This window comes from Dendropsophus ebraccatus, chromosome 4 (genome assembly GCF_027789765.1).
Source record: "Dendropsophus ebraccatus isolate aDenEbr1 chromosome 4, aDenEbr1.pat, whole genome shotgun sequence".
Lineage (NCBI taxonomy): Eukaryota > Metazoa > Chordata > Amphibia > Anura > Hylidae > Dendropsophus > Dendropsophus ebraccatus.
In genome coordinates, this window is record NC_091457.1 from 162,531,751 (window position 1) to 162,551,819 (window position 20,069).

The 20,069-nt window shown below is 44.8% G+C and overlaps 1 protein-coding gene across 1 annotated transcript in view; it reads left to right on the plus strand.

The window, feature by feature from the left end:
• Positions 1–2,867: 2,867 nt before the first annotated feature.
• Positions 2,868–20,069, plus strand: part of LOC138789078 (calcium-activated chloride channel regulator 1-like) — a 29,507-nt gene continuing 12,305 nt past the window's right edge. The window contains exons 1-10 of the mRNA XM_069967629.1: positions 2,868–3,073; positions 7,039–7,179; positions 7,965–8,112; positions 8,485–8,593; positions 9,108–9,291; positions 9,923–10,147; positions 16,668–16,892; positions 17,913–18,093; positions 18,332–18,420; positions 19,824–20,045. Coding sequence (XP_069823730.1) covers positions 2,915–3,073; positions 7,039–7,179; positions 7,965–8,112; positions 8,485–8,593; positions 9,108–9,291; positions 9,923–10,147; positions 16,668–16,892; positions 17,913–18,093; positions 18,332–18,420; positions 19,824–20,045 — 1,683 coding nt within the window. The 5' untranslated portion in view covers positions 2,868–2,914. The remainder of the gene's footprint in view (positions 3,074–7,038; positions 7,180–7,964; positions 8,113–8,484; positions 8,594–9,107; positions 9,292–9,922; positions 10,148–16,667; positions 16,893–17,912; positions 18,094–18,331; positions 18,421–19,823; positions 20,046–20,069) is intronic.

Consider the following 20,069-nt stretch of genomic DNA (forward strand, 5'->3'; position numbering starts at 1 on the left):
TTTAAACTGACTCTGAAAGTTGTAATCTAATTGGATGCTCCTCCGTACAAGGTCTGGTATATTCTCCCACTATATGGCTATGTTCACACTACGTAAAAGTACGGCCGTTGTTAGAAAAACGTTGGCAAGTTATGTCTCTTACCTTCCTTCTCAGCGCTGTTCCGGTGCAGTTAGTAATTTGCTCCGCGGTCGGTAAGACAGTTATGAGCATTGCCCGCTCCCATAACGCAGAATGTAAATTTCCCATCACATAATAAAAGGCAGTAAATGATTCTGTAACAAATTCTGGGTCATGTATTAGAATATATATCCTTGCTTGCTCTTAGGCTGAGTTCACACACAGTATTTTTGCTCAGTATTTTGGTCCTCATATTGCAACCAAAACCAGGAGTGGATTGAAAACACAGACAGGCTATGTTCACACACTGCTGAAATTTAGTGGATGGCTGTGATTTAATGGCAAATAATTGGCGTTATTTTAAAACATCGGACATTGTTATGAAATAGCGGCCATTATTTCTCATAAAATGACGGCCATCTACTATATTTAAAAAGTGTGTGAACCCAGCCTTCTAAGGGAACAACTAACAGAGCAAAGTCATTATAGATATGAAGGCACCAATACTAATCAATACATATTAATCCCTTAACGACCAAGGGCGTAAATGTACTCCCTTTCGTCAAGTGCGTTCAGAGGGAGGGGGGGTGCAAGGTGACCCCACTCTGAACTGCAGTGATACCAGGTGCTATCTGCAGCCCGTGACCGCAGCTATTAGTGGGCACAGTCCGATCGCCGCTCCCGCTAATTAGCCTTTTAAATGCAGCTGTCAAAGTTGACTGCTGCATTTAAAATTTTTCCTTTCCTGGTCCCCAGTGGTCTGGGGGGGGCGGGAGGGGATTGACCCCCCGCAACGTGATTGCTCAGCTCGGCATTCTACTGCTTTCGGCTGCAGCAGCCGAGAGCAATAGAGCACAGATCTCATTGATCTATGCAGTATATCGATACTCAATGTGAGATCAGAGTAGTAATACTAGAAGTCCTCCTGGGGGAATAACCCTAACCCCAGGGGGACTTCTAAAAAAAAAAAAAAAATTGTATTCATTTAAAAAACCCTCCCCTAATAAAAGTTTGAATCACCCCCCCTTTCCCCATTTAATAAATAAAAATAAATAAATAAACATGTTTGGTATCGCCACGTGCGTAATCACCTAAACTATAAATTTATTTCATTCCTGATCTCGCACGGTAAACGGTGTAAGCGCAAAGAAAATTCCAAAGTGCAAAATTACGCATTTTTGGTCGCATCAAATCTAGAAAAATTGTAATAAAAAGATCATAAAGTTGCATATGCGCAATCAAGGTACCAATAGAAAGTACAGATAATGACGCAAAAAATGACACCTGACACAGCCCCATAGACCAAACAATAAAAGCGCTATAAGCCTGGGAATGGAGCGATTTTAAGGAACATGTATTTAAAAAAAAAGGTTTGAATTTTTTAAAAGGCATCAAATAAAATAAAAGTTATACAAGTTATATATAGTTGTAATCGTAACAACTTGTGGAACATGCGTCACAAGTCAGTTTTACCCCAGGGCGTACAGTGTAAACACTAAACCTCCACCAAATTAAAAAAAAAAAATGTGTTTTTTTTTTTCAATTTCACCACACATTAAATTTTTTTCTGGTTTTGCAGTGTACTTTGAGCAAAAATTAAGCGTGTCATGGAAAGGTGCAATTGGTGCTCATGTGGGTCTCTAGGTTAAAAAAGTGCAACTGCTATGGCCTTTTAAGCACAAGGAGGAAAAACGAAAGCTTAAAAATGGAAATTGGTCCGGTCCTTAAGGGGTTAACTAATATTGATCATTGACATATGATTGGACAGACAATGGCCCAGATAGGGATGCAAAAAGTACACGGCTGTAGTGTAGGCATAATAATAGCGAATAATATCACTCATATAAGTCATTCTCGCATAATGCACCTGCCCCCTCATATCTTGTGTGGTATACCTATGATATAAGGGGGGAGAGGAAATAAGACCTTTTCTGCCCCCCATACATCCCTTTAAGTAAGAAAGAACAATATGGCTGCAACCTAGGCTGCTATACTATAGCGCTCACGGAGTGGTCCTGGTCCTGTCTGCTTCTCCACCCAACTCCCCATTAGTTCCATGGAATCTGGTGTCCACCAGTGTCCTCTCTCCTCCAGGCTTCCGGCTCTCCTGCAGTTCCTCCACTGACCTCTAGGGCACCCCCACACCTGCCTTCTTAAATATAAAGGGTGAGTGTGCTCCTCAGAATTCTTCTTCCACCTATCCTGTTTTTCCTATACAAAGCTGCTCCACCTGTTCCTCCTTTCCTGAACATTGTTGGTTCCTTCCCGAACAAAGGTATTGTCCCTGCTAATCCATGTATCCTGACCCGTTTCTGTTTCTTGGATTTTGTCCTGACCCGTCCTGTACAGTTTGCCTCTCCTGTTACTGGTTTGGACTCTCTGTTCCTCCACCTGATTGACTAGGCTGCTACCGTTTGCCTGGTACCGATCGGATTCTCCTGTTGATCACCCGGCTTGCTGACTAGGCACATTTTGCCAGTTCCCCCAGTTCTTCGCACCACTCTGTGGACCAGCCGGTACCCAAATTAATACCACGCTTGTGGAACAACCTGATGTCACTAAATGTATTTCACCAGCGACTTCCTGCCCAAACAGCACAAGATAGAAGATGACACAATCTCCTCCACCCATCAAAGTCATCAGGCAAACTATCTCCTCAATTGAGTTAATGCAATGACTTCCTTATAGTCATTGATAGACAGTGTGTGACTTGTACTATGTAACAAAGTCCGTGTGATAAGACGCTTATGTAGCTCTTAGGACAATTATTTCCATTTCCGGGTGAGAGACCAGAAGATGTCTCTCCGCATTGTATTTCTATTACTATTAATCCCTCAATTCTTATATACAAGTAACGGGTCTCTGGTTCAGGTGAACAATGGCGGCTATGAAGATATCGTGTTTGCGATCGGTCCAGACGTGAAGGAAGATATCAGAATAATTGAGAAGATTCAGGTAAGTCCATAGTGCTGAGTGTACGAGAAGACGACTGCTTATATATCAGGCTCGTAGACACCAAACAATATGTTACATACATTAATAATAAGTCTATGTATGTGTGGTGTGACGGGCTGTGGACGTGTATACAGCTCATTATATACTAATCAATGAAATATTCATTATGTCAATTTCTCATTATTAAAGAAGAGAATATATATAAAGAAATAAGTGCTAAGGGGCAGCAGGTCCTAGTTATGTGTCTGAATAGATGGGGAACCTGAGAGGTAACATACAGGTCTGTCCGACAAAGAGGTGACCTGTCTGAGGTCAAGATCAATTTATGACTTAAAAGCAATCTATGAGGAATGGAATGTTCTAGATATGTTGGAAGTATCGATAAAAATGACAGCTCTCCCTGCTAATAAACGCAAAAGTTCTTTTGTTTTTATCGTTAGCGTATTACTGAAGAAGGGAGTGGTGACATAATACTGGCATTTGGTATTTCTTTCCCTGTATACACCATTCACTATACAGGATCATATATGATATAATAGTTTGTGGATTGTTGGTTGTTTTAAAGGAAAAATCCAGCGTTTTACCTTTTTTGCTTAATTAACACATATTACAAAGTTATATAACATTGTGCTGTATGTTAATAAGCTGTCTGGTCCCGTTCCCCCGGGTTCCCATAACCAACCGGGAGTGATAGAGAGCATACATAACTAATTACTGTAGACCATGTCCTCTTCTCCCGACACCATCTTGTGTTGGTATCGTCAGAGCGGGGGGTGGGCCTGGTCTTCTTCCTCCTCTGCGTCTTCCTGCAGAAGTGAATAGGAAAGGAAAGGCTACTGGTGCACATGCTCACTGGCAGCCTTTTCATTGGCTGGAGCGCATCACATGGCTTCCAGTTTGCTGGGTTCTGATTGGCAATGTGATGCGCTCCAGCCAATGAAAAGGCTGCCAGTGAGCATGTCCTAGGGGCCACTCCGCTGATGGGTGTTGTTACTGGCAGGAGCCGGGGCAGCTGCTGGGCAGAGGGTTGTCACGGTTTTGGCAAGAGGGCAACACAGCTGAGAACCGGGCTCCTGACCGAGCGGAGACTGGGCATGCGATTCCTCGTTGTCCTTAGTCAGGGCACCAATTATCACACCAATGCCAAGGTTCAGAAACAACGGTAGTTGTGTATTTATTGTAACGGTGGTAACTAATAGCAACAGTCTCTCCGGATGCAACCGGGTATAAGGCAGACTTGGATAAGGCAGAGTAATGGGTGATGCTGCAATAGGCTGTGAGAGTAGCGTGCTGAATGATGGGAGTAGTAGTGATACTGAGGATAAGATGCTGGGTGGAATGAGACTTGAATAAAATACTTGCTGTTGATGATTAGAGAAGATGATGAGAGGAACGACTGAAGAACGGCACCCAGATCTGGAGAATAGATGAGAATCTTGAGGATAGAACACAGCCAGGAACACTTCTTGTGGAACACAAGAGCACGCGTATCTCTCTCCTGACAGGGGAGAGAGAACACACACTTGTCTCCCTGAAAGTGGAAGACAAGACTGAGGTACAGCAGGAAGTCACATGGTATTCCCCAGTCAAAGCTCAATGGCCATTGGAGTTACCATGGAAGCAGGGGCAGTCACGTGACATCCAGCCATTGCATCATCACACCATTAGGCATATACAGTGAAATATACATGAGAAGTACCATACTTGAACACTGGGGGGGGGGGCGACATAATACCCTTAGGCACTGATAACTGAATATGCATACAAGAAATGAATGAAATAGCAGACCTGAATACTGCAGGGGGTGACACAACACACACAGTTTGCAGTGGACCATAGCTTTCCAGAACAGGACTGGTTATAATAAAAGTGCGAGGATAGAACAGCAGACCAAAGGGCCTGTTCTGGGACACTGCACATGCGCACCAGTAGCCTTTTTATCTCCCATCCATTCCACTGGAACCCAGAAGTGAGGGAGAACCGAAAAAGCCATCTGGGGCTGACGGGGACATGACCAGCACGAGATTCAAGTGGCGATTGGATGGTGAGTATAAAATGTTTTGTTTGTTTGTTTGTTTTTGGAATGCCGGAGTTGTCCTTTAATGGGAGATTGCAGAATGGACTTTGGGGGTAGATTGTGGCGCTCTGTTGATGTTCGTTGTCCTCATCACCCGATGGAGCTACACCCCCATATGGTATCTATGACTATGACTATATGAGGCCGGGTTCACAATGTGTTTTTGAGTTCATTTAACATATACATTTTATGAAGGAGAAAAAAAAAACGGATGAAAAAACAGATACAATTGTGTACAATCCATTTGGATCCATTTTTTCATTGGCTTCAATTATTTTTTTTCTATTTTTTTAAATTTATTTTAACCTTTTTTTATTTAAAAAAAAAATGGGGCGGGTCAAAATGGATGTGTTTTTTTTTCTTTTTTTTTTTTAGCGTACACAAAAATGGGGTTGACCATGTATTTGTGTACATTGAAAGTAACTATTAATAATTCATTAAACAGACTGCAAAAACGCAGTGTGAACCACAGCGTAACTCATGTCCATCAGTGCAAAGGCGGCCAGGAATAGGCAAGTGTCTCAACTGGAGAAATGAAGAAGTATACTGGAACTTATTGCTGCCCAGGACTAAATTTTCATCTAACAAAACACAACAATCACTGAACTCAGGGAGAACAGCGAAAAAATCTAATTGAGTACTCATTTGCAAGTCTCCACTGATTACCCCCTACAAAATTTGAATATGCAAAGAAGGGGTCCGTGGAGTCTCAGTTACGAGTCTCAAAACACGGGAATAGCAAGATATCCCTCTCTTCAGAGAAGGAAGCCCATTGTCAAGGGGTGCCTCCTAGTGGGGAGAGCACCAAACCACCCTGATATGTAGTCCCTCAGGTCCTCACTCTGTTGCGAGCTTTGGGGCCTAAATAGGGAAACACCAGGGTGGCCGCTATTCAGTGATTGTTGTGTTTTGTTGGTCTATTTTTCATTGCCCCCGGTAGCCAGAATCCTACTCCACACTGACGAGGGGCAAATACCCCAAAACTGCAGTCTGTGGATGGATGCCTGCCTTGGTAATCCTTGTCTTATGTCGTTATACTCGCCACAGAGTTAGACTTTGACTTACAGGGGCCACCCTGGTGTTTACCTATTTAGGCCCCAAAGCTCGCAACAAAGTGAGGACCTGAGGGACTACGTACCAGGGTGGTTTGGTGCTCTCCCCACTAGGAGGCACCCCTTGGCAACGGGCTTCCTTCTCTGGCGAGGGGGATATCTGGCTATTCCCGTGTTTTGAGACTCGTAACTGAGACTCCACGGACCCCTTCTTTGCATATTCAAATTTTGTAGGGGGCAGTCAGTGGAGACTCGTAAATGAGTACTCCATTGGATTTTTTCTCTGTTCTCCCTGAGTTCAGTGATTGTTGTGTTTTGATGGTCTATTTTCCATTGCCCCCAGTAGCCAGAATCCTAATCCACACTGACGAGGGGCAAATACCCCGAAACTGCAGTCTGTGGATGAATGCCTAGCCTTGGTAACCCTTGTCTTATGTCTTTATACTCGCCACAGAGTTAGACCTTTACTTACAGGGGCCACCCTGGTGTTTCCCTATTTAGGCCCCAAAGCTCGTAACAGAGTGAGGACCTGAGGGACTACGTATCAGGGTGGTTTGGTACCCTCCACACTAGGAGGCACCCCTTGGCAACGGGCTTCCTTCTCTGGAGATAGAGGGGTATCTGGCTAAACTTTAATCTAACAAGAGGCCTAGTAGTCAGGGCTGGAGTGGGACCTATAGCATCACTAGGGTATGATCATGGGCAGCGGGGCAATGCTTGAGAGCGGTGATGTAACAGTATATACTGCTATCACAGTACTGATATGGACGGGGACGTTGTGCAAGCAGATGTAATAATAGATGGAATGTGCTAGACTATTATTTCTTCTGTTCTAGGAAATGGTGAAAGAAGCGTCAGATTATTTATTTGAGGCCACGGAGAAAAGGCTGTTCATAAGAAGCGTCAAAATCCTCATCCCATCTACATGGACACCGGGGAATAATTACACAAAACCAACGGCTGAAACCTTCAATACAGTAAGAATTAAAGAGACCAAATGTAATAAAATTATATAAATCAACTGTGCCGGAGTGCAGCTAATAACATAAAAGAGCAGCCCACCCATTGCTGACAAAAGGGGTGAGACCAACTTACCCCAGACCCCCTGGCCCCAGCCAATAGCGGGTCAGCTCACCTTTTTTGTGGAAGGTTCATCCCTGGAGCATAACTGAATGTTTTTGCAACCTTGAGCTATTTAGTAATGTTGGCAGGCTATTCCCAGTCCATGCTTCCAGCGGGCCCAGCTCTGGATACAGCTCTGGAAAACTGTGCGTTTCATCCATATTTTCCATGTGGTCCTCAGACTGTCTCCACCTTCTCATATTCTGTGAAACTGCCTCCTTAAAGGAGTTTACCAATTTAAACTCACTTGTTCACTATCCACAGGATAGTGACAAGTCTGAGATTTCGGGGGTCCGACCTCCGAGAGTTCTGGGGATCTCTACATTTGCCCCCCAGCTCCTTTGTTTTGAATGGAGCCGTGCACAGCACTTATCTCTTTCCGGTAGCTCCATGGAGAATAAATAGTGCTGCAGGTCACACCCGCGGCTTCATTAAGAGCCAGGGCGTCAATATAGAGATCCCCAGGGGCACAGAGGTCAGACCCCCTGCAATCTCATACTTGTGCCTTATCTTGTGCATAGCAGACAAGTGAATTTAAATCAGCAAACTCCTTTAACTAAAGGAAAGATAAGCATGGACACATCTGTGCTTTGTGCATATGTCATGCACAAGGATACTATAATATTGCTTTGCGTTTCAGGCAGATATCATTATTACACACCCATATGTGAAATATGGAGATGATCCGTATACCTTACAGTATGGACGCTGTGGAGAGCCTGGAAGATATATCCATCTGACCCCAAACTACCTACTTGATGACAACATAGCTGTGTATGGACCGAAAGGTGAGTGTCTTACTGGTTCCTTAACAGGCAGAATCCGATCATTGCAGATTGTCGCCTCAAAATTCATAGGGAGGGGCGGGCAGGTGGGGGTTGGTTAAGAGCTTTAGCCCCGCCCCCAGTGCACCAAATCAACCATATAACATAAAATGGTGCTGCGGATAAATGTAAGAAAATCATTCTCCGCATCCCCAGCCCGATAGGAACATAATAGCTGTTGACAGTCTCCTTACCTGCTGGTTATTTCTCTTTAATAAAAACTTTGTTCACTTTGAGAAAATGAGAATCTGTGATGTGAGGATTGTGTTTTCTATTGATAGTGATAGTGAAAAAAAATGGAGACTGTACGTTACTTTTATCAATTTTAAATTTTAGGGAGGGTGTTTATCCATGAGTGGGCGCATCTCCGATGGGGGGTGTATGATGAATACAGTGAAGAAAACCCTTACTATATAACACAAGACCGCAAAGTAGAAGCAACAAGGTACGCCTCCGACAAGTGCTCAGAATACTAGGGGCTGTGCTATGACTAATGCAGATCCCCAGCCATGTTTTTTGTTACCCTGTAAATTCTCTAAAACATACCTATCACTTAAGGTAACTTTTCAGACATCACTTGTGTATCCATGAGGAGCAGCACTACTTCTGGCCATTATATAACTCCATCTCTAATCATCAGTTGTCCTTGAGCTGATGGGTGTAGACTATTTGCTATGATGTCTCCATACGCTGCACACACGTAGAGAAGAACCTACCCCTATATAGCTTTATAGTACACCCTCAGAAACAGAAGCAGCAAGGAAGACATTATAGAGCAACACTAAGCAGTCTAAGCCATAAGCTCATGTAGTTTCTCCGCAGTTTCCTCCTGTTTCTCTTCAGCTGCTTAGTTTTTGCATGCCATACTGAAAAGATTTTGAAGACATAATCGAGAAACACCTACAATCCATTATTATATTCCGTTATATACTTCTCCCATTTGTTTGTATTTTTATTAGGTGCCCCTCCGACATTTTTGGTATTAATATAATAAAAACAAGTGAGTGTCACGGAGAGAACTGCCCGACAAGGGCCTGCAACTTTGATTCAGCGTCTGTAGTATATGAAGAGGGGTGTCTGTTTCTGCCAGACCTCCCCCCGTTTGACCAAGTATCTTTGATGTACTCCCAGGGGCTGTCCTCAGTGAGTATTACCTCCATATGTTCATGAGCAGACAAAAATTATGAAAAGCCATGCACACATTTAAAGGGATAATCCAGCCTTCCAAAAACATGGCCGCTTTCTTCCAGAAACAGCGCCACTCTTGTCCTGAGTTTAAGTGTGGAATTGCAGCTCAGTTGAATTAAGTGGGGAGGGCGGGGGTGGCGCTGTTTTTGCAAGAAACCAGCTGTGTTTTTTCTTAACCTGAATAGCCCCTTTAATATGGCAACTGGTGCAATCTTGGTTGGTTACTTATCTCTCCCAGCTTTCTTATAAACATGCTAAACATTAATGGGGTCGGGCAACTTTAGTATAAGATGTATGGGCTTCTTAAAGGGGAAATGCCAAGTGAATAGCGCAGCAGCACATAAAAAAGCTACGGTAAGTGTTGTCTATGGTGTGCCGAGAAACAAGTCGGACCAGTTGTAGGAGGAGAATAGGACACAGAATGGTGGCATCTTATGGCAGCACCAAACAGCACCCGAAGCCCTGGATATGTTGGATCCAGATTATTGATTCAGAAAGTTTTTTTGTTTTTTTTCTAATCTTTACTTTTTTTGTTTTTGTTTTTTTTTTAAACTAATTTCCAATATTTTTCCTTTTCCTTTCCCAGTTAGCCACATTCTGTGACTCCAGCACTCACAACGCAGACGCCCCGAACCTACAAAACAAGATGTGCAATTATCGGAGTACATGGGATGTGATCAAGGAGTCTACAGATATAACCTCCAGCCCTCCGGTATCTGGGAGCACGATTCCAGCCCCGACCTTCACACTGCTGCAGAGTAGAGGCCGAGCGGTCACCCTGGTGCTGGATGTATCGGGAAGCATGGTAGAGGTGGGTCCTAGCACAGTGCGGTCACCCTGGTGCTGGATGTATCGGGAAGCATAGTACAGGTGGGTCCTATCACAGTGCGGTCACCCTGGTGCTGGACATATCGGGAAGAATGGTACAGGTGGGTCCTATCACAGTGCGGTCACCGTGGTGCTGGATGTATCGGGAAGCATGGTACAGGTGGGTCCTAGCACAGTGCGGTCACCCTGGTACTGAACGTATCGAGAAGCATGGTACAGGTGGGTTCTATCACAGTGCGGTCACCCTGGTACTGGACTTATCAGGAAGCATGGTACAGGTGGGTCCTGGTACAGGTGGGTCCTATCACAGTGCGGTCACCCTGGTGCTGGACGTATCGAGAAGCATGGTACAGGTGGGTCCTATCACATTGCGGTCACCCTGGTGCTGGACGTATCGGGAAGCATGGTACAGGTGGGTCCTAGCACAGTGCGGTCACCCTGGTGCTGGACGTATGGGGAAGCATGGTACAGGTGGGTCCTTGCACAGTGCGGTCACCCCGCTACTGGACGTATCGAGAAGCATGGTACAGGTGGGTCCTATCACAGTGCACTCACCCTGGTACTGGGTGTATCGAGAAGCATGGTACAGGTGGGTTCTAGCACAGTGCGGTCACCCTGGTACTGGACGTATCAGGAAGCATGGTACAGGTGGGTCCTAGCACAGTGCGGTCACCCTGGTACTGGACTTATCAGGAAGCATGGTACAGGTGGGTCCTACCACAGTGCGGTCACCCTGGTACTGGACGTATTGAGAAGCATGGTAGTGGTGGGTCCTAGCACAGTGCGGTCACCCTGGTGGTGGACGTATCGGGAAGCATGGTACAGGTGGGTCCTAGCACAGTGCGGTCATCCTGGTGCTCGACGTATCAGGGTGCATGGTACAGGTGGGTCTTAGCACAGTGCGGTCACCCTGGTTCTGGATGTATCGGGAAGCATGGTACAGGTGGGTCCTAGCACAGTGCGGTCACCCTGGTGCTGGACATATCGGGAAGAATGGTACAGGTGGGTCCTATCACAGTGCGGTCACCGTGGTGCTGGATGTATCGGGAAGCATGGTACAGGTGGGTCCTAGCACAGTGCGGTCACCCTGGTACTGAACGTATCGAGAAGCATGGTACAGGTGGGTTCTATCACAGTGCGGTCACCCTGGTACTGGACTTATCAGGAAGCATGGTACAGGTGGGTCCTGGTACAGGTGGGTCCTATCACAGTGCGGTCACCCTGGTGCTGGACGTATCGAGAAGCATGGTACAGGTGGGTCCTATCACATTGCGGTCACCCTGGTGCTGGACGTATCGGGAAGCATGGTACAGGTGGGTCCTAGCACAGTGCGGTCACCCTGGTGCTGGACGTATGGGGAAGCATGGTACAGGTGGGTCCTAGCACAGTGCGGTCACCCCGCTACTGGACGTATCGAGAAGCATGGTACAGGTGGGTCCTATCACAGTGCACTCACCCTGGTACTGGGTGTATCGAGAAGCATGGTACAGGTGGGTTCTAGCACAGTGCGGTCACCCTGGTACTGGACGTATCAGGAAGCATGGTACAGGTGGGTCCTAGCACAGTGCGGTCACCCTGGTACTGGACTTATCAGGAAGCATGGTACAGGTGGATCCTACCACAGTGCGGTCACCCTGGTACTGGACGTATTGAGAAGCATGGTAGTGGTGGGTCCTAGCACAGTGCGGTCACCCTGGTGGTGGACGTATCGGGAAGCATGGTACAGGTGGGTCCTAGCACAGTGCGGTCATCCTGGTGCTCGACGTATCAGGGTGCATGGTACAGGTGGGTCTTAGCACAGTGCGGTCACCCTGGTTCTGGATGTATCGGGAAGCATGGTACAGGTGGGTCCTAGCACAGTGCAGTCACCCTGGTGCTGGACGTATGGGGAAGCATGGTACAGGTGGGTCCTATCACAGTGCGGTCACCCTGGTGCTGGACGTATCGAGAAGCATGGTACAGGTGGGTCCTAGCACATTGCGGTCACCCTGGTGCTGGACGTATGGGGAAGCATGGTACAGGTGGGTCCTAGCACAGTGCAGTCACCCTGGTGCTGGACGTATGGGGAAGCATGGTACAGGTGGGTCCTATCACAGTGCGGTCACCCTGGTGCTGGACGTATCGAGAAGCATGGTACAGGTGGGTCCTATCACATTGCGGTCACCCTGGTGTTGGACGTAAGGGGAAGCATGGTACAGGTGGGTCCTAGCACAGTGCTGTCACCCTGGTGCTGGACGTATGGGGAAGCATGGTACAGGTGGGTCCTAGCACAGTGCGGTCACCCCGCTACTGGACGTATCGAGAAGCATGGTACAGGTGGGTCCTATCACAGTGCAGTCACCCTGGTACTGGGTGTATCGAGAAGCATGGTACAGGTGGGTTCTAGCACAGTGCGGTCACCCTGGTACTGGACGTATCAGGAAGCATGGTACAGGTGGGTCTTAGCACAGTGCGGTCACCCTGGTACTGGACTTATCAGGAAGCATGGTACAGGTGGGTCCTAGCACAGTGCGGTCACCCTGGTACTGGACTTATCAGGAAGCATGGTACAGGTGGGTCCTACCACAGTACGGTCACCCTGGTACTGGACGTATTGAGAAGCATGGTAGTGGTGGGTCCTAGCACAGTGCGGTCACCCTGGTGGTGGACGTATCGGGAAGCATGGTACAGGTGGGTCCTAGCACAGTGCGGTCATCCTGGTGCTCGACGTATCAGAGTGCATGGTACAGGTGGGTCTTAGCACAGTGCGGTCACCCTGGTTCTGGATGTATCGGGAAGCATGGTACAGGTGGGTCCTAGCACAGTGCAGTCACCCTGGTGCTGGACGTATGGGGAAGCATGGTACAGGTGGGTCCTATCACAGTGCGGTCACCCTGGTGCTGGACGTATCGAGAAGCATGGTACAGGTGGGTCCTATCACATTGCGGTCACCCTGGTGTTGGACGTAAGGGGAAGCATGGTACAGGTGGGTCCTAGCACAGTGCGGTCACCCTGGTGCTTGATGTATCGGGAAGCATGGTACAGGTGGGTCCTATCACAGTGCGGTCACCCTGGTGCTGGATGTATCGAGAAGCATGGTACAGGTGGGTCCTAGCACAGTGTGGTCAGTCTGGTGCTGGATGTATCGAGAAGCATGGTACAGGTGGGTCCTATCACAGTGCGGTCACCCTGGTACTGGACGTATCAGGAAGCATGGTACAGGTGGGTCCTAGCACAGTGCGGTCACCCTGGTGCTGGACGTATCGGGCAGCATGGTACAGGTGGGTCCTAGCACAGTGCGGTCATCCTGGTGCTCCATGTATCGGGCAGCATGGTACAGGTGGGTCCTATCACAGTGCAGCCAAAGGATTCATCGTCTCAAATCTCATTTGCGTCAATATTTCCATTTTCTACCATGTTATTCAGTATCCGCAGTTCCGGGTCTAAGATACAACAATATATCACTGAAGGCGCCCAGTGGCCTCCATGGACTAAAATGGGTTTTATTGGATTCCTGTTGTCGGGGGGATTTATCATTGCTCTTTTATCCTATTTGCCTGAGCCAAATTTACTGTATAGCCCTTAATGTATGATACATTTGGCAAAATTGTTCTACTTTCTTTACTTTATGGACTACCTCTTAAGTACCCACGTACGTCATGGAGTGCCTAAGGGGTACAGAGAGGGCTGTACCAGCAAATCCACAACGGATAATGGAGCTGCACCATTCTTTATTCCTATGTCTGCTGTGATGGTGCTTTAAATGTTTCAGAAGAACCCCCTCCCCCCCATAAAACCCCACACACACACTAAACTCCACCCACTTCTATTGTTACTCTTGAAATAAGAGAAGCACAAAAAATGACAAAAAGTTTTATACAATAGAAGTCATAAACTTGTATAGCATTTTCTGCTTTCTCCAGCAGAGGGCGCCGCACTGCCAGGTCAAAGAGTTATTTCTACAACCTATTTCTAAGGTTTCTGTATCAGTTGCTCTTTGACCACAGAGTCATAGGGATCAATGTGATTGGCTCAATTAATTCTAATACACATCTCCAACCACAAGAATACACGAGGAAACCAGAATATTACATTCATCAACAAACTCAGAATTAACATTTGTAGGCCCTTAAGAAGTGACAGGATTGTTTACCGCATATAGGAGTTGTGATATAGCTGTGATACAGGAGATGTGATATAGGACATGTGATATAGATGAGACAGGGGCGTAGATAGGATTCATGCACTGATAACCCCTGACCTCTGCAGGAGCTCAGAGAACAGAGGTCAGAGGTTATCAGAGCAGTGAGGCAGAGAGCTAATTGTTAACCCTTTGTTTGCCTTGCAGCATGTAAGAGAACACTGGGTCACTTACACACTGCAGTAAATAAGGGGTTAAGCAAAAGGACACAGGAGGCTCTTATCTTCCCTGGGCCCCCTCCCTCCACAGGCCACATAGCAACCGCCTTCTCTGCCTCTATGGTAGTTGCCACTGAGATGAGATATAGGAGATATGATATAGATGTGTTATAGGAGATGTGATATAGGAGATGTGTTATAGATGTCATACAAGAGACGTGATATAGGAGATGTGATATAGGACATGTGATATAGGACATGTGATATAGGATACATGATGTAGATGTGATATAGATGTCATACAAGAGACATGATATAGGAGATGTGATATAGGAGATGGGATATAGGACATGTGATATAGATGTGATATAGAAGATGTGATATAGGAGATGTGATATAGATGTGATATACATGTGATATATATGTGATATAGGAGATGTGATATACTGTAGATGTGATATAGGAGATGTGATATAGATGTGATATAGGAGATGTGATATAGATGTGATATAGGAGATGTGATATAGGAGATGTGATATAAATGTGATATAGGAGATGTGATATAGATGTGATATAGGAGACGTAATATAGGAGATGGGATATAGGAGACGTAATATAGGATATGTGATATAGATGTGATATACATGTGATATAGGAGATGTGATATAGATGTAATATAGGACATGTGATATAGATGTGATATAGGAGACGTGATATAGATGTGATATAGGAGACGTAATATAGGATATGTGATATAGATGTGATATAGGAGATGTGATATAGGAGACGTGATATAGATGTGATATAGGAGATGTGATATAGATGTGATACAGGAGACGTAATATAGGAGACGTAATATAGGAGACGTAATATAGGAGACGTAATATAGGAGACGTGATATAGATGTGATATAGGAGATGTGATATAGATGTGATACAGGAGACGTAATATAGGAGACGTAATATAGGAGATGTGATATAGATGTGATAGAGATGTGATATAGGAGATGTGATATAGATGTGATATAGATGTGATATAGGAGATGTGATATAGGAGACGTGATATAGATGTGATATAGATGTGATATAGGAGACATGATATAGGAGACGCAATATAGGAGATGTGATATAGATGTGTTATAGGAGATGTGATATAGGAGATGTGTTATAGGAGATGTGATATAGGAGATGTGATATAGATGTGATATAGGAGACGCGATATAGGAGATGTGATATAGATGTGTTATAGGAGATGTGATATAGGAGATGTGTTATAGGAGACGTAATATAGGAGATGTGATATAGATGTAATATAGGAGACGTGATATAAATGTGATATAGGAGATGTGATATAGGAGATGTGATATAGGAGATGTGATATAGGGGATGTGATATAGGAGATGTGATATAGGAGATGTGATATAGGAGATGTGATATAGATTTGATATAGGAGACGTGATATAGGAGATGTAATATAGATGTGATATAGGAGATGTGATATAGGAGACGTGATATAAATGTGATATAGGAGATGTGATATAGATGTGATATAGATGTGATATAGATGTGATATAGGAGATGTGATATAGGGGATGTGATATAGGAGATGTGATATAGGGGATGTGATATAGGAGATGTGATATAGGAGATGTGATATAGGGGATGTGATATAGGAGATGTGATATAGGGGATGTGATATAGGAGATGTGATATAGATGTGATATAGGAGATGTGATATAGATGTGATATAGATGTGATATAGGAGATGTGATATAGGAGATGTGATATAGATGTGATATAGGAGACGTAATATAGGAGATGTGATATAGATGTGATATAGGAGATGTGATATAGGAGATGTGATATAGATTTGATATAGGAGATGTGATATAGGAGATATGATATAGATGTGATATAGGAGATGTGATATAGGGGATGTGATATAGGGGATGTGATATAGGAGATGTGATATAGATGTGATATAGGAGATGTGATATAGATGGCTCTTTTTTTCGAAATATAAGCTGTGATCTGATTGGTTGCTGTAGCACCCGTCCCCTCTATACTAGGTATACTGAGAACTTTCCCCCTTAGTCCTTTATTTGACTTTTTCCGCCTTTTTTTTTACTTGGACTTTGATATAAGGGATATATTTCCTCATTGCAGAATGATCGGATGACGCGGCTACACCGGGCGGTGGACATGTTCCTCACCCAGATTATTCAGCCCTCGGTTCATGTTGGGATCATCCAGTTCTCCGGGACGGCGTCCGTCATTTCCTCGCTGCAGAGAATCAACGATCAACAACGGGAGAAGCTGAAATCACTGAGAGCGAGTACGGCGACGGAGGAAAGGGCCAACGTTTGTTCCGGAATCATCTCCGGGCTGGAGGTAGGTAGAGTGCCGCCATTGCTAGATCTTAATGTTCAGGCTCATGGTAATAGGAAACCCTTCTCATATGCCCGTGCTTTCTGGGGTCAAAGTGGACCTCCGGGGATAACACTTGCGCACCACTGTGCATGATGGTCATTTCTGTAATGTACCTCTAACTTCAGTGTGTGCCGGAATAAGCTTCTGGGCACCATCTTCCTTCTCCCTCACTCTCCACCACATACAGCGGAACCTTATGAGATGGAGCCATCTGCCAGTGAGGACATAGACTTAGGGTCCTATTAGATGGGCCGATGGCCGATCCAAAATGTACTGTAAACGAGTGGCGATCTGCTAGATCGGTGCTCGTTTACTAAGGTTATTACATGGCTCGATTATCGTTAACGATGTCTGTGCAGCCCTTGCCCTAAACTGTTCATACATTACCTTGCCACGCTTCCGGTCTCCTCCTTCCCTTTGTTCTCTTCCCGGCACCGCATGCTACTGCCTCTCTAAGCTGACAGGCACTCAGCCAATCGGTGGTGCAGCGGTCCCGGACAGTGATTGGCTGAGCGGCCTGTCAGCTTAGAGAAGCTGTAGCATGCGGTGCCGGGAACAGAGCTGTAATGTATGACAGTTATTTTAATTGTTAGCCGTTGGCCATGCATCGCATCAAATGACACTTAGAATAGACCCTTAGGGGGGACTAAAAAGTATACAAAAAAGTTTTGATTTTTTTTTTTTAAACTTTAAAATTTTTCCCCCAAAATAAAAAAAAATTACTGATTAAAAAAACTCCCATTTTCAGTATATAGAAAAAAAATTAACATATTAGGTAGGGCCAGTAAATGTATACAGAAATAAATAGAAATTCAGGGATCGGGAGAAGGTTTAAACTCAAGCTTCAAATACGAAGTAACGTTATCTGTAAATGAGACCAATTCCCTATGTACCATGTACAGTATATATATATATATATATATATATATATATATATATATATATGGATATAAGTGTATAATGCGATTCTCACAAATCTAGGTAAATAAACATCTGGATGGCTCGGCACAGGGGACAGAGATTGTGCTGCTGACCGGAGAAGACGACGCGTACAACGCCAGGACTTGTATCCCTGATATTATATCGAGTGGAGCCGTCATACACGTCATCACGCTGGGAACACGAGCGGGAGAAGAGCTTGAGAATATTACAGCAATGACTGGTAAGAAAACACACAATGAAAAGGCAAAGAATTACAGCGACAGACATGGGCTGAGGTATACGGCATGTAGGCGTACCAATCCCCCACAGAGCACCAGGAGTCAAATCCTCCTCCACCATGTTATAGGTGCAGATGGTAGCCGCGGGTCTGTTATTGATTCTGCAGGATACGGCTCCATCCACTACTGATATATATGAGATATTACATGAGATATAACCGTATCTGTTATATATTCCAGGAGGACAACTCGTTGCTTTGGGTAACAAGGACGTGGACATAAACGTCCTCAGTACAATTCTACCCATAGACGGACAGGAGACTATTCAGGTGACACCTTGTAATGTCTAGAATTAATTTATTTCCAAATGATATTATCCCTTTAAATTTAAATTTCCTTCAATATGATAACATACATGAGAAAAATCACACAGGATCATTTAAAGGGGTTGTTCACAAAAAAAAAGAAAAAGAAAAATTCTTTCAAATCAACTGGGGCCAAAAAGTGCCAGAGATTTGTAATTTACTGGAGATTTTTTTTACAGAAGTAATTTACTAATCTCTGGCACCAGTTAATCTATTTTTTTTTTTTTAGTGAACAACCCCTTTGACGATAGGATACAGTTCTCATCTGCATCGGAGGATCTGTTCCTTCCTCGCAGATTCTACTCAATACTGAGATGTGCAAAACAGCCACCAATGGATCCCAAGAGGCCCAATAGACTTAAATGGGATCTTTCAGGTTTTCTTCTGGTGTCATCTCACTGGATTATTATCCAGTAAAAAAAAAAAAAAAAATACCACGTGTATTTTTTTGTCCTGGTTTTTAAAATTTGGAAATTAATTTTAAGTAATTAAACAAAAAAACAAAAAAAACTCTCTGTACCTGAGGCCAAAACTGTCTGCATAAAGTGTTTCTGTCATTTATTTTTTGCATACTAAAAGTTAAGGTTAGACCAGGTCTCGGTCATGGGGCGCAGACATGTGCCTCACTCCCTGGGCGGCCATCTGATTCATCTTATACCCGTCATTATAGTCTATGGAACACATAGTGTTGATTGGAAGCCCAGCTGCTTCCCCAAGCTTTAATTCCCGAAACCTTTAGAGACCGAAACTTTTGAAAAGCAACACTTCGAAATTATATATTAATGACAGCGCTACTTTAATGGGTCAGGCCCTTCGCACTTCAGAAAAATCTATCCGTATTTCTTAATAGGACATATGGATAGATTTCCGTACCCATAGAATTTTGATAGACATGGACACCCTTCAGGATTTTTTCTGAAGGGTGTCTGTGCCAGAAAATAGGTCAAGAAATGATATTCCCTGTCCTATTTTTGTCCTGACGCTCTGGATGTACGTTCGGGAACTGGTTGGAATTCCTGATGGGCTGCCATCCAGCCCGGGCCAGTGTCAGCACCTGGGTAAGAGCCGCCGGGTGCTGCGCCTGGACTTTTAATCAGGAGCGTATACAGTTAAATGCAGTGTGTGTTTGACAGGGTGAGGAGCCATTGGCTCCCTGTCCTGTTAACCACTTTTCTGGCCAGATGCAGCATCATGCCTCCAGGGGCCAATGAAGCGGCCATTGTATAGACCTGTGATTCCAATATTATTCATTTTAAATGGCCAAAAAAATAACCTTGTTCTGTATATTTTCCTCATTTCTCTCAACTCCATCGCTATTCGCCTCTACTTTCCCAGCACTTACCGATACTCTTTCTGTCTCATCCCAGCTGGAGAGTTCGGCTCTAGACCTTCCACCTAAAACATGTCTGAACGGCAGCTTCTTCATGGATGACACTATAGGCAATGGCACCGTATTCCTGGTCACCTGGCAGACGTCTCCACCGAGTATTCATCTACAAGATCCAAAGGGAATCAGTTATACTGAGACACAATTCACTCACGACCCTGCATCAAAATCCTCTCAACTACACCTGCCGGGAACAGCAGAGGTAACGCTGTAATATTGTCCCATA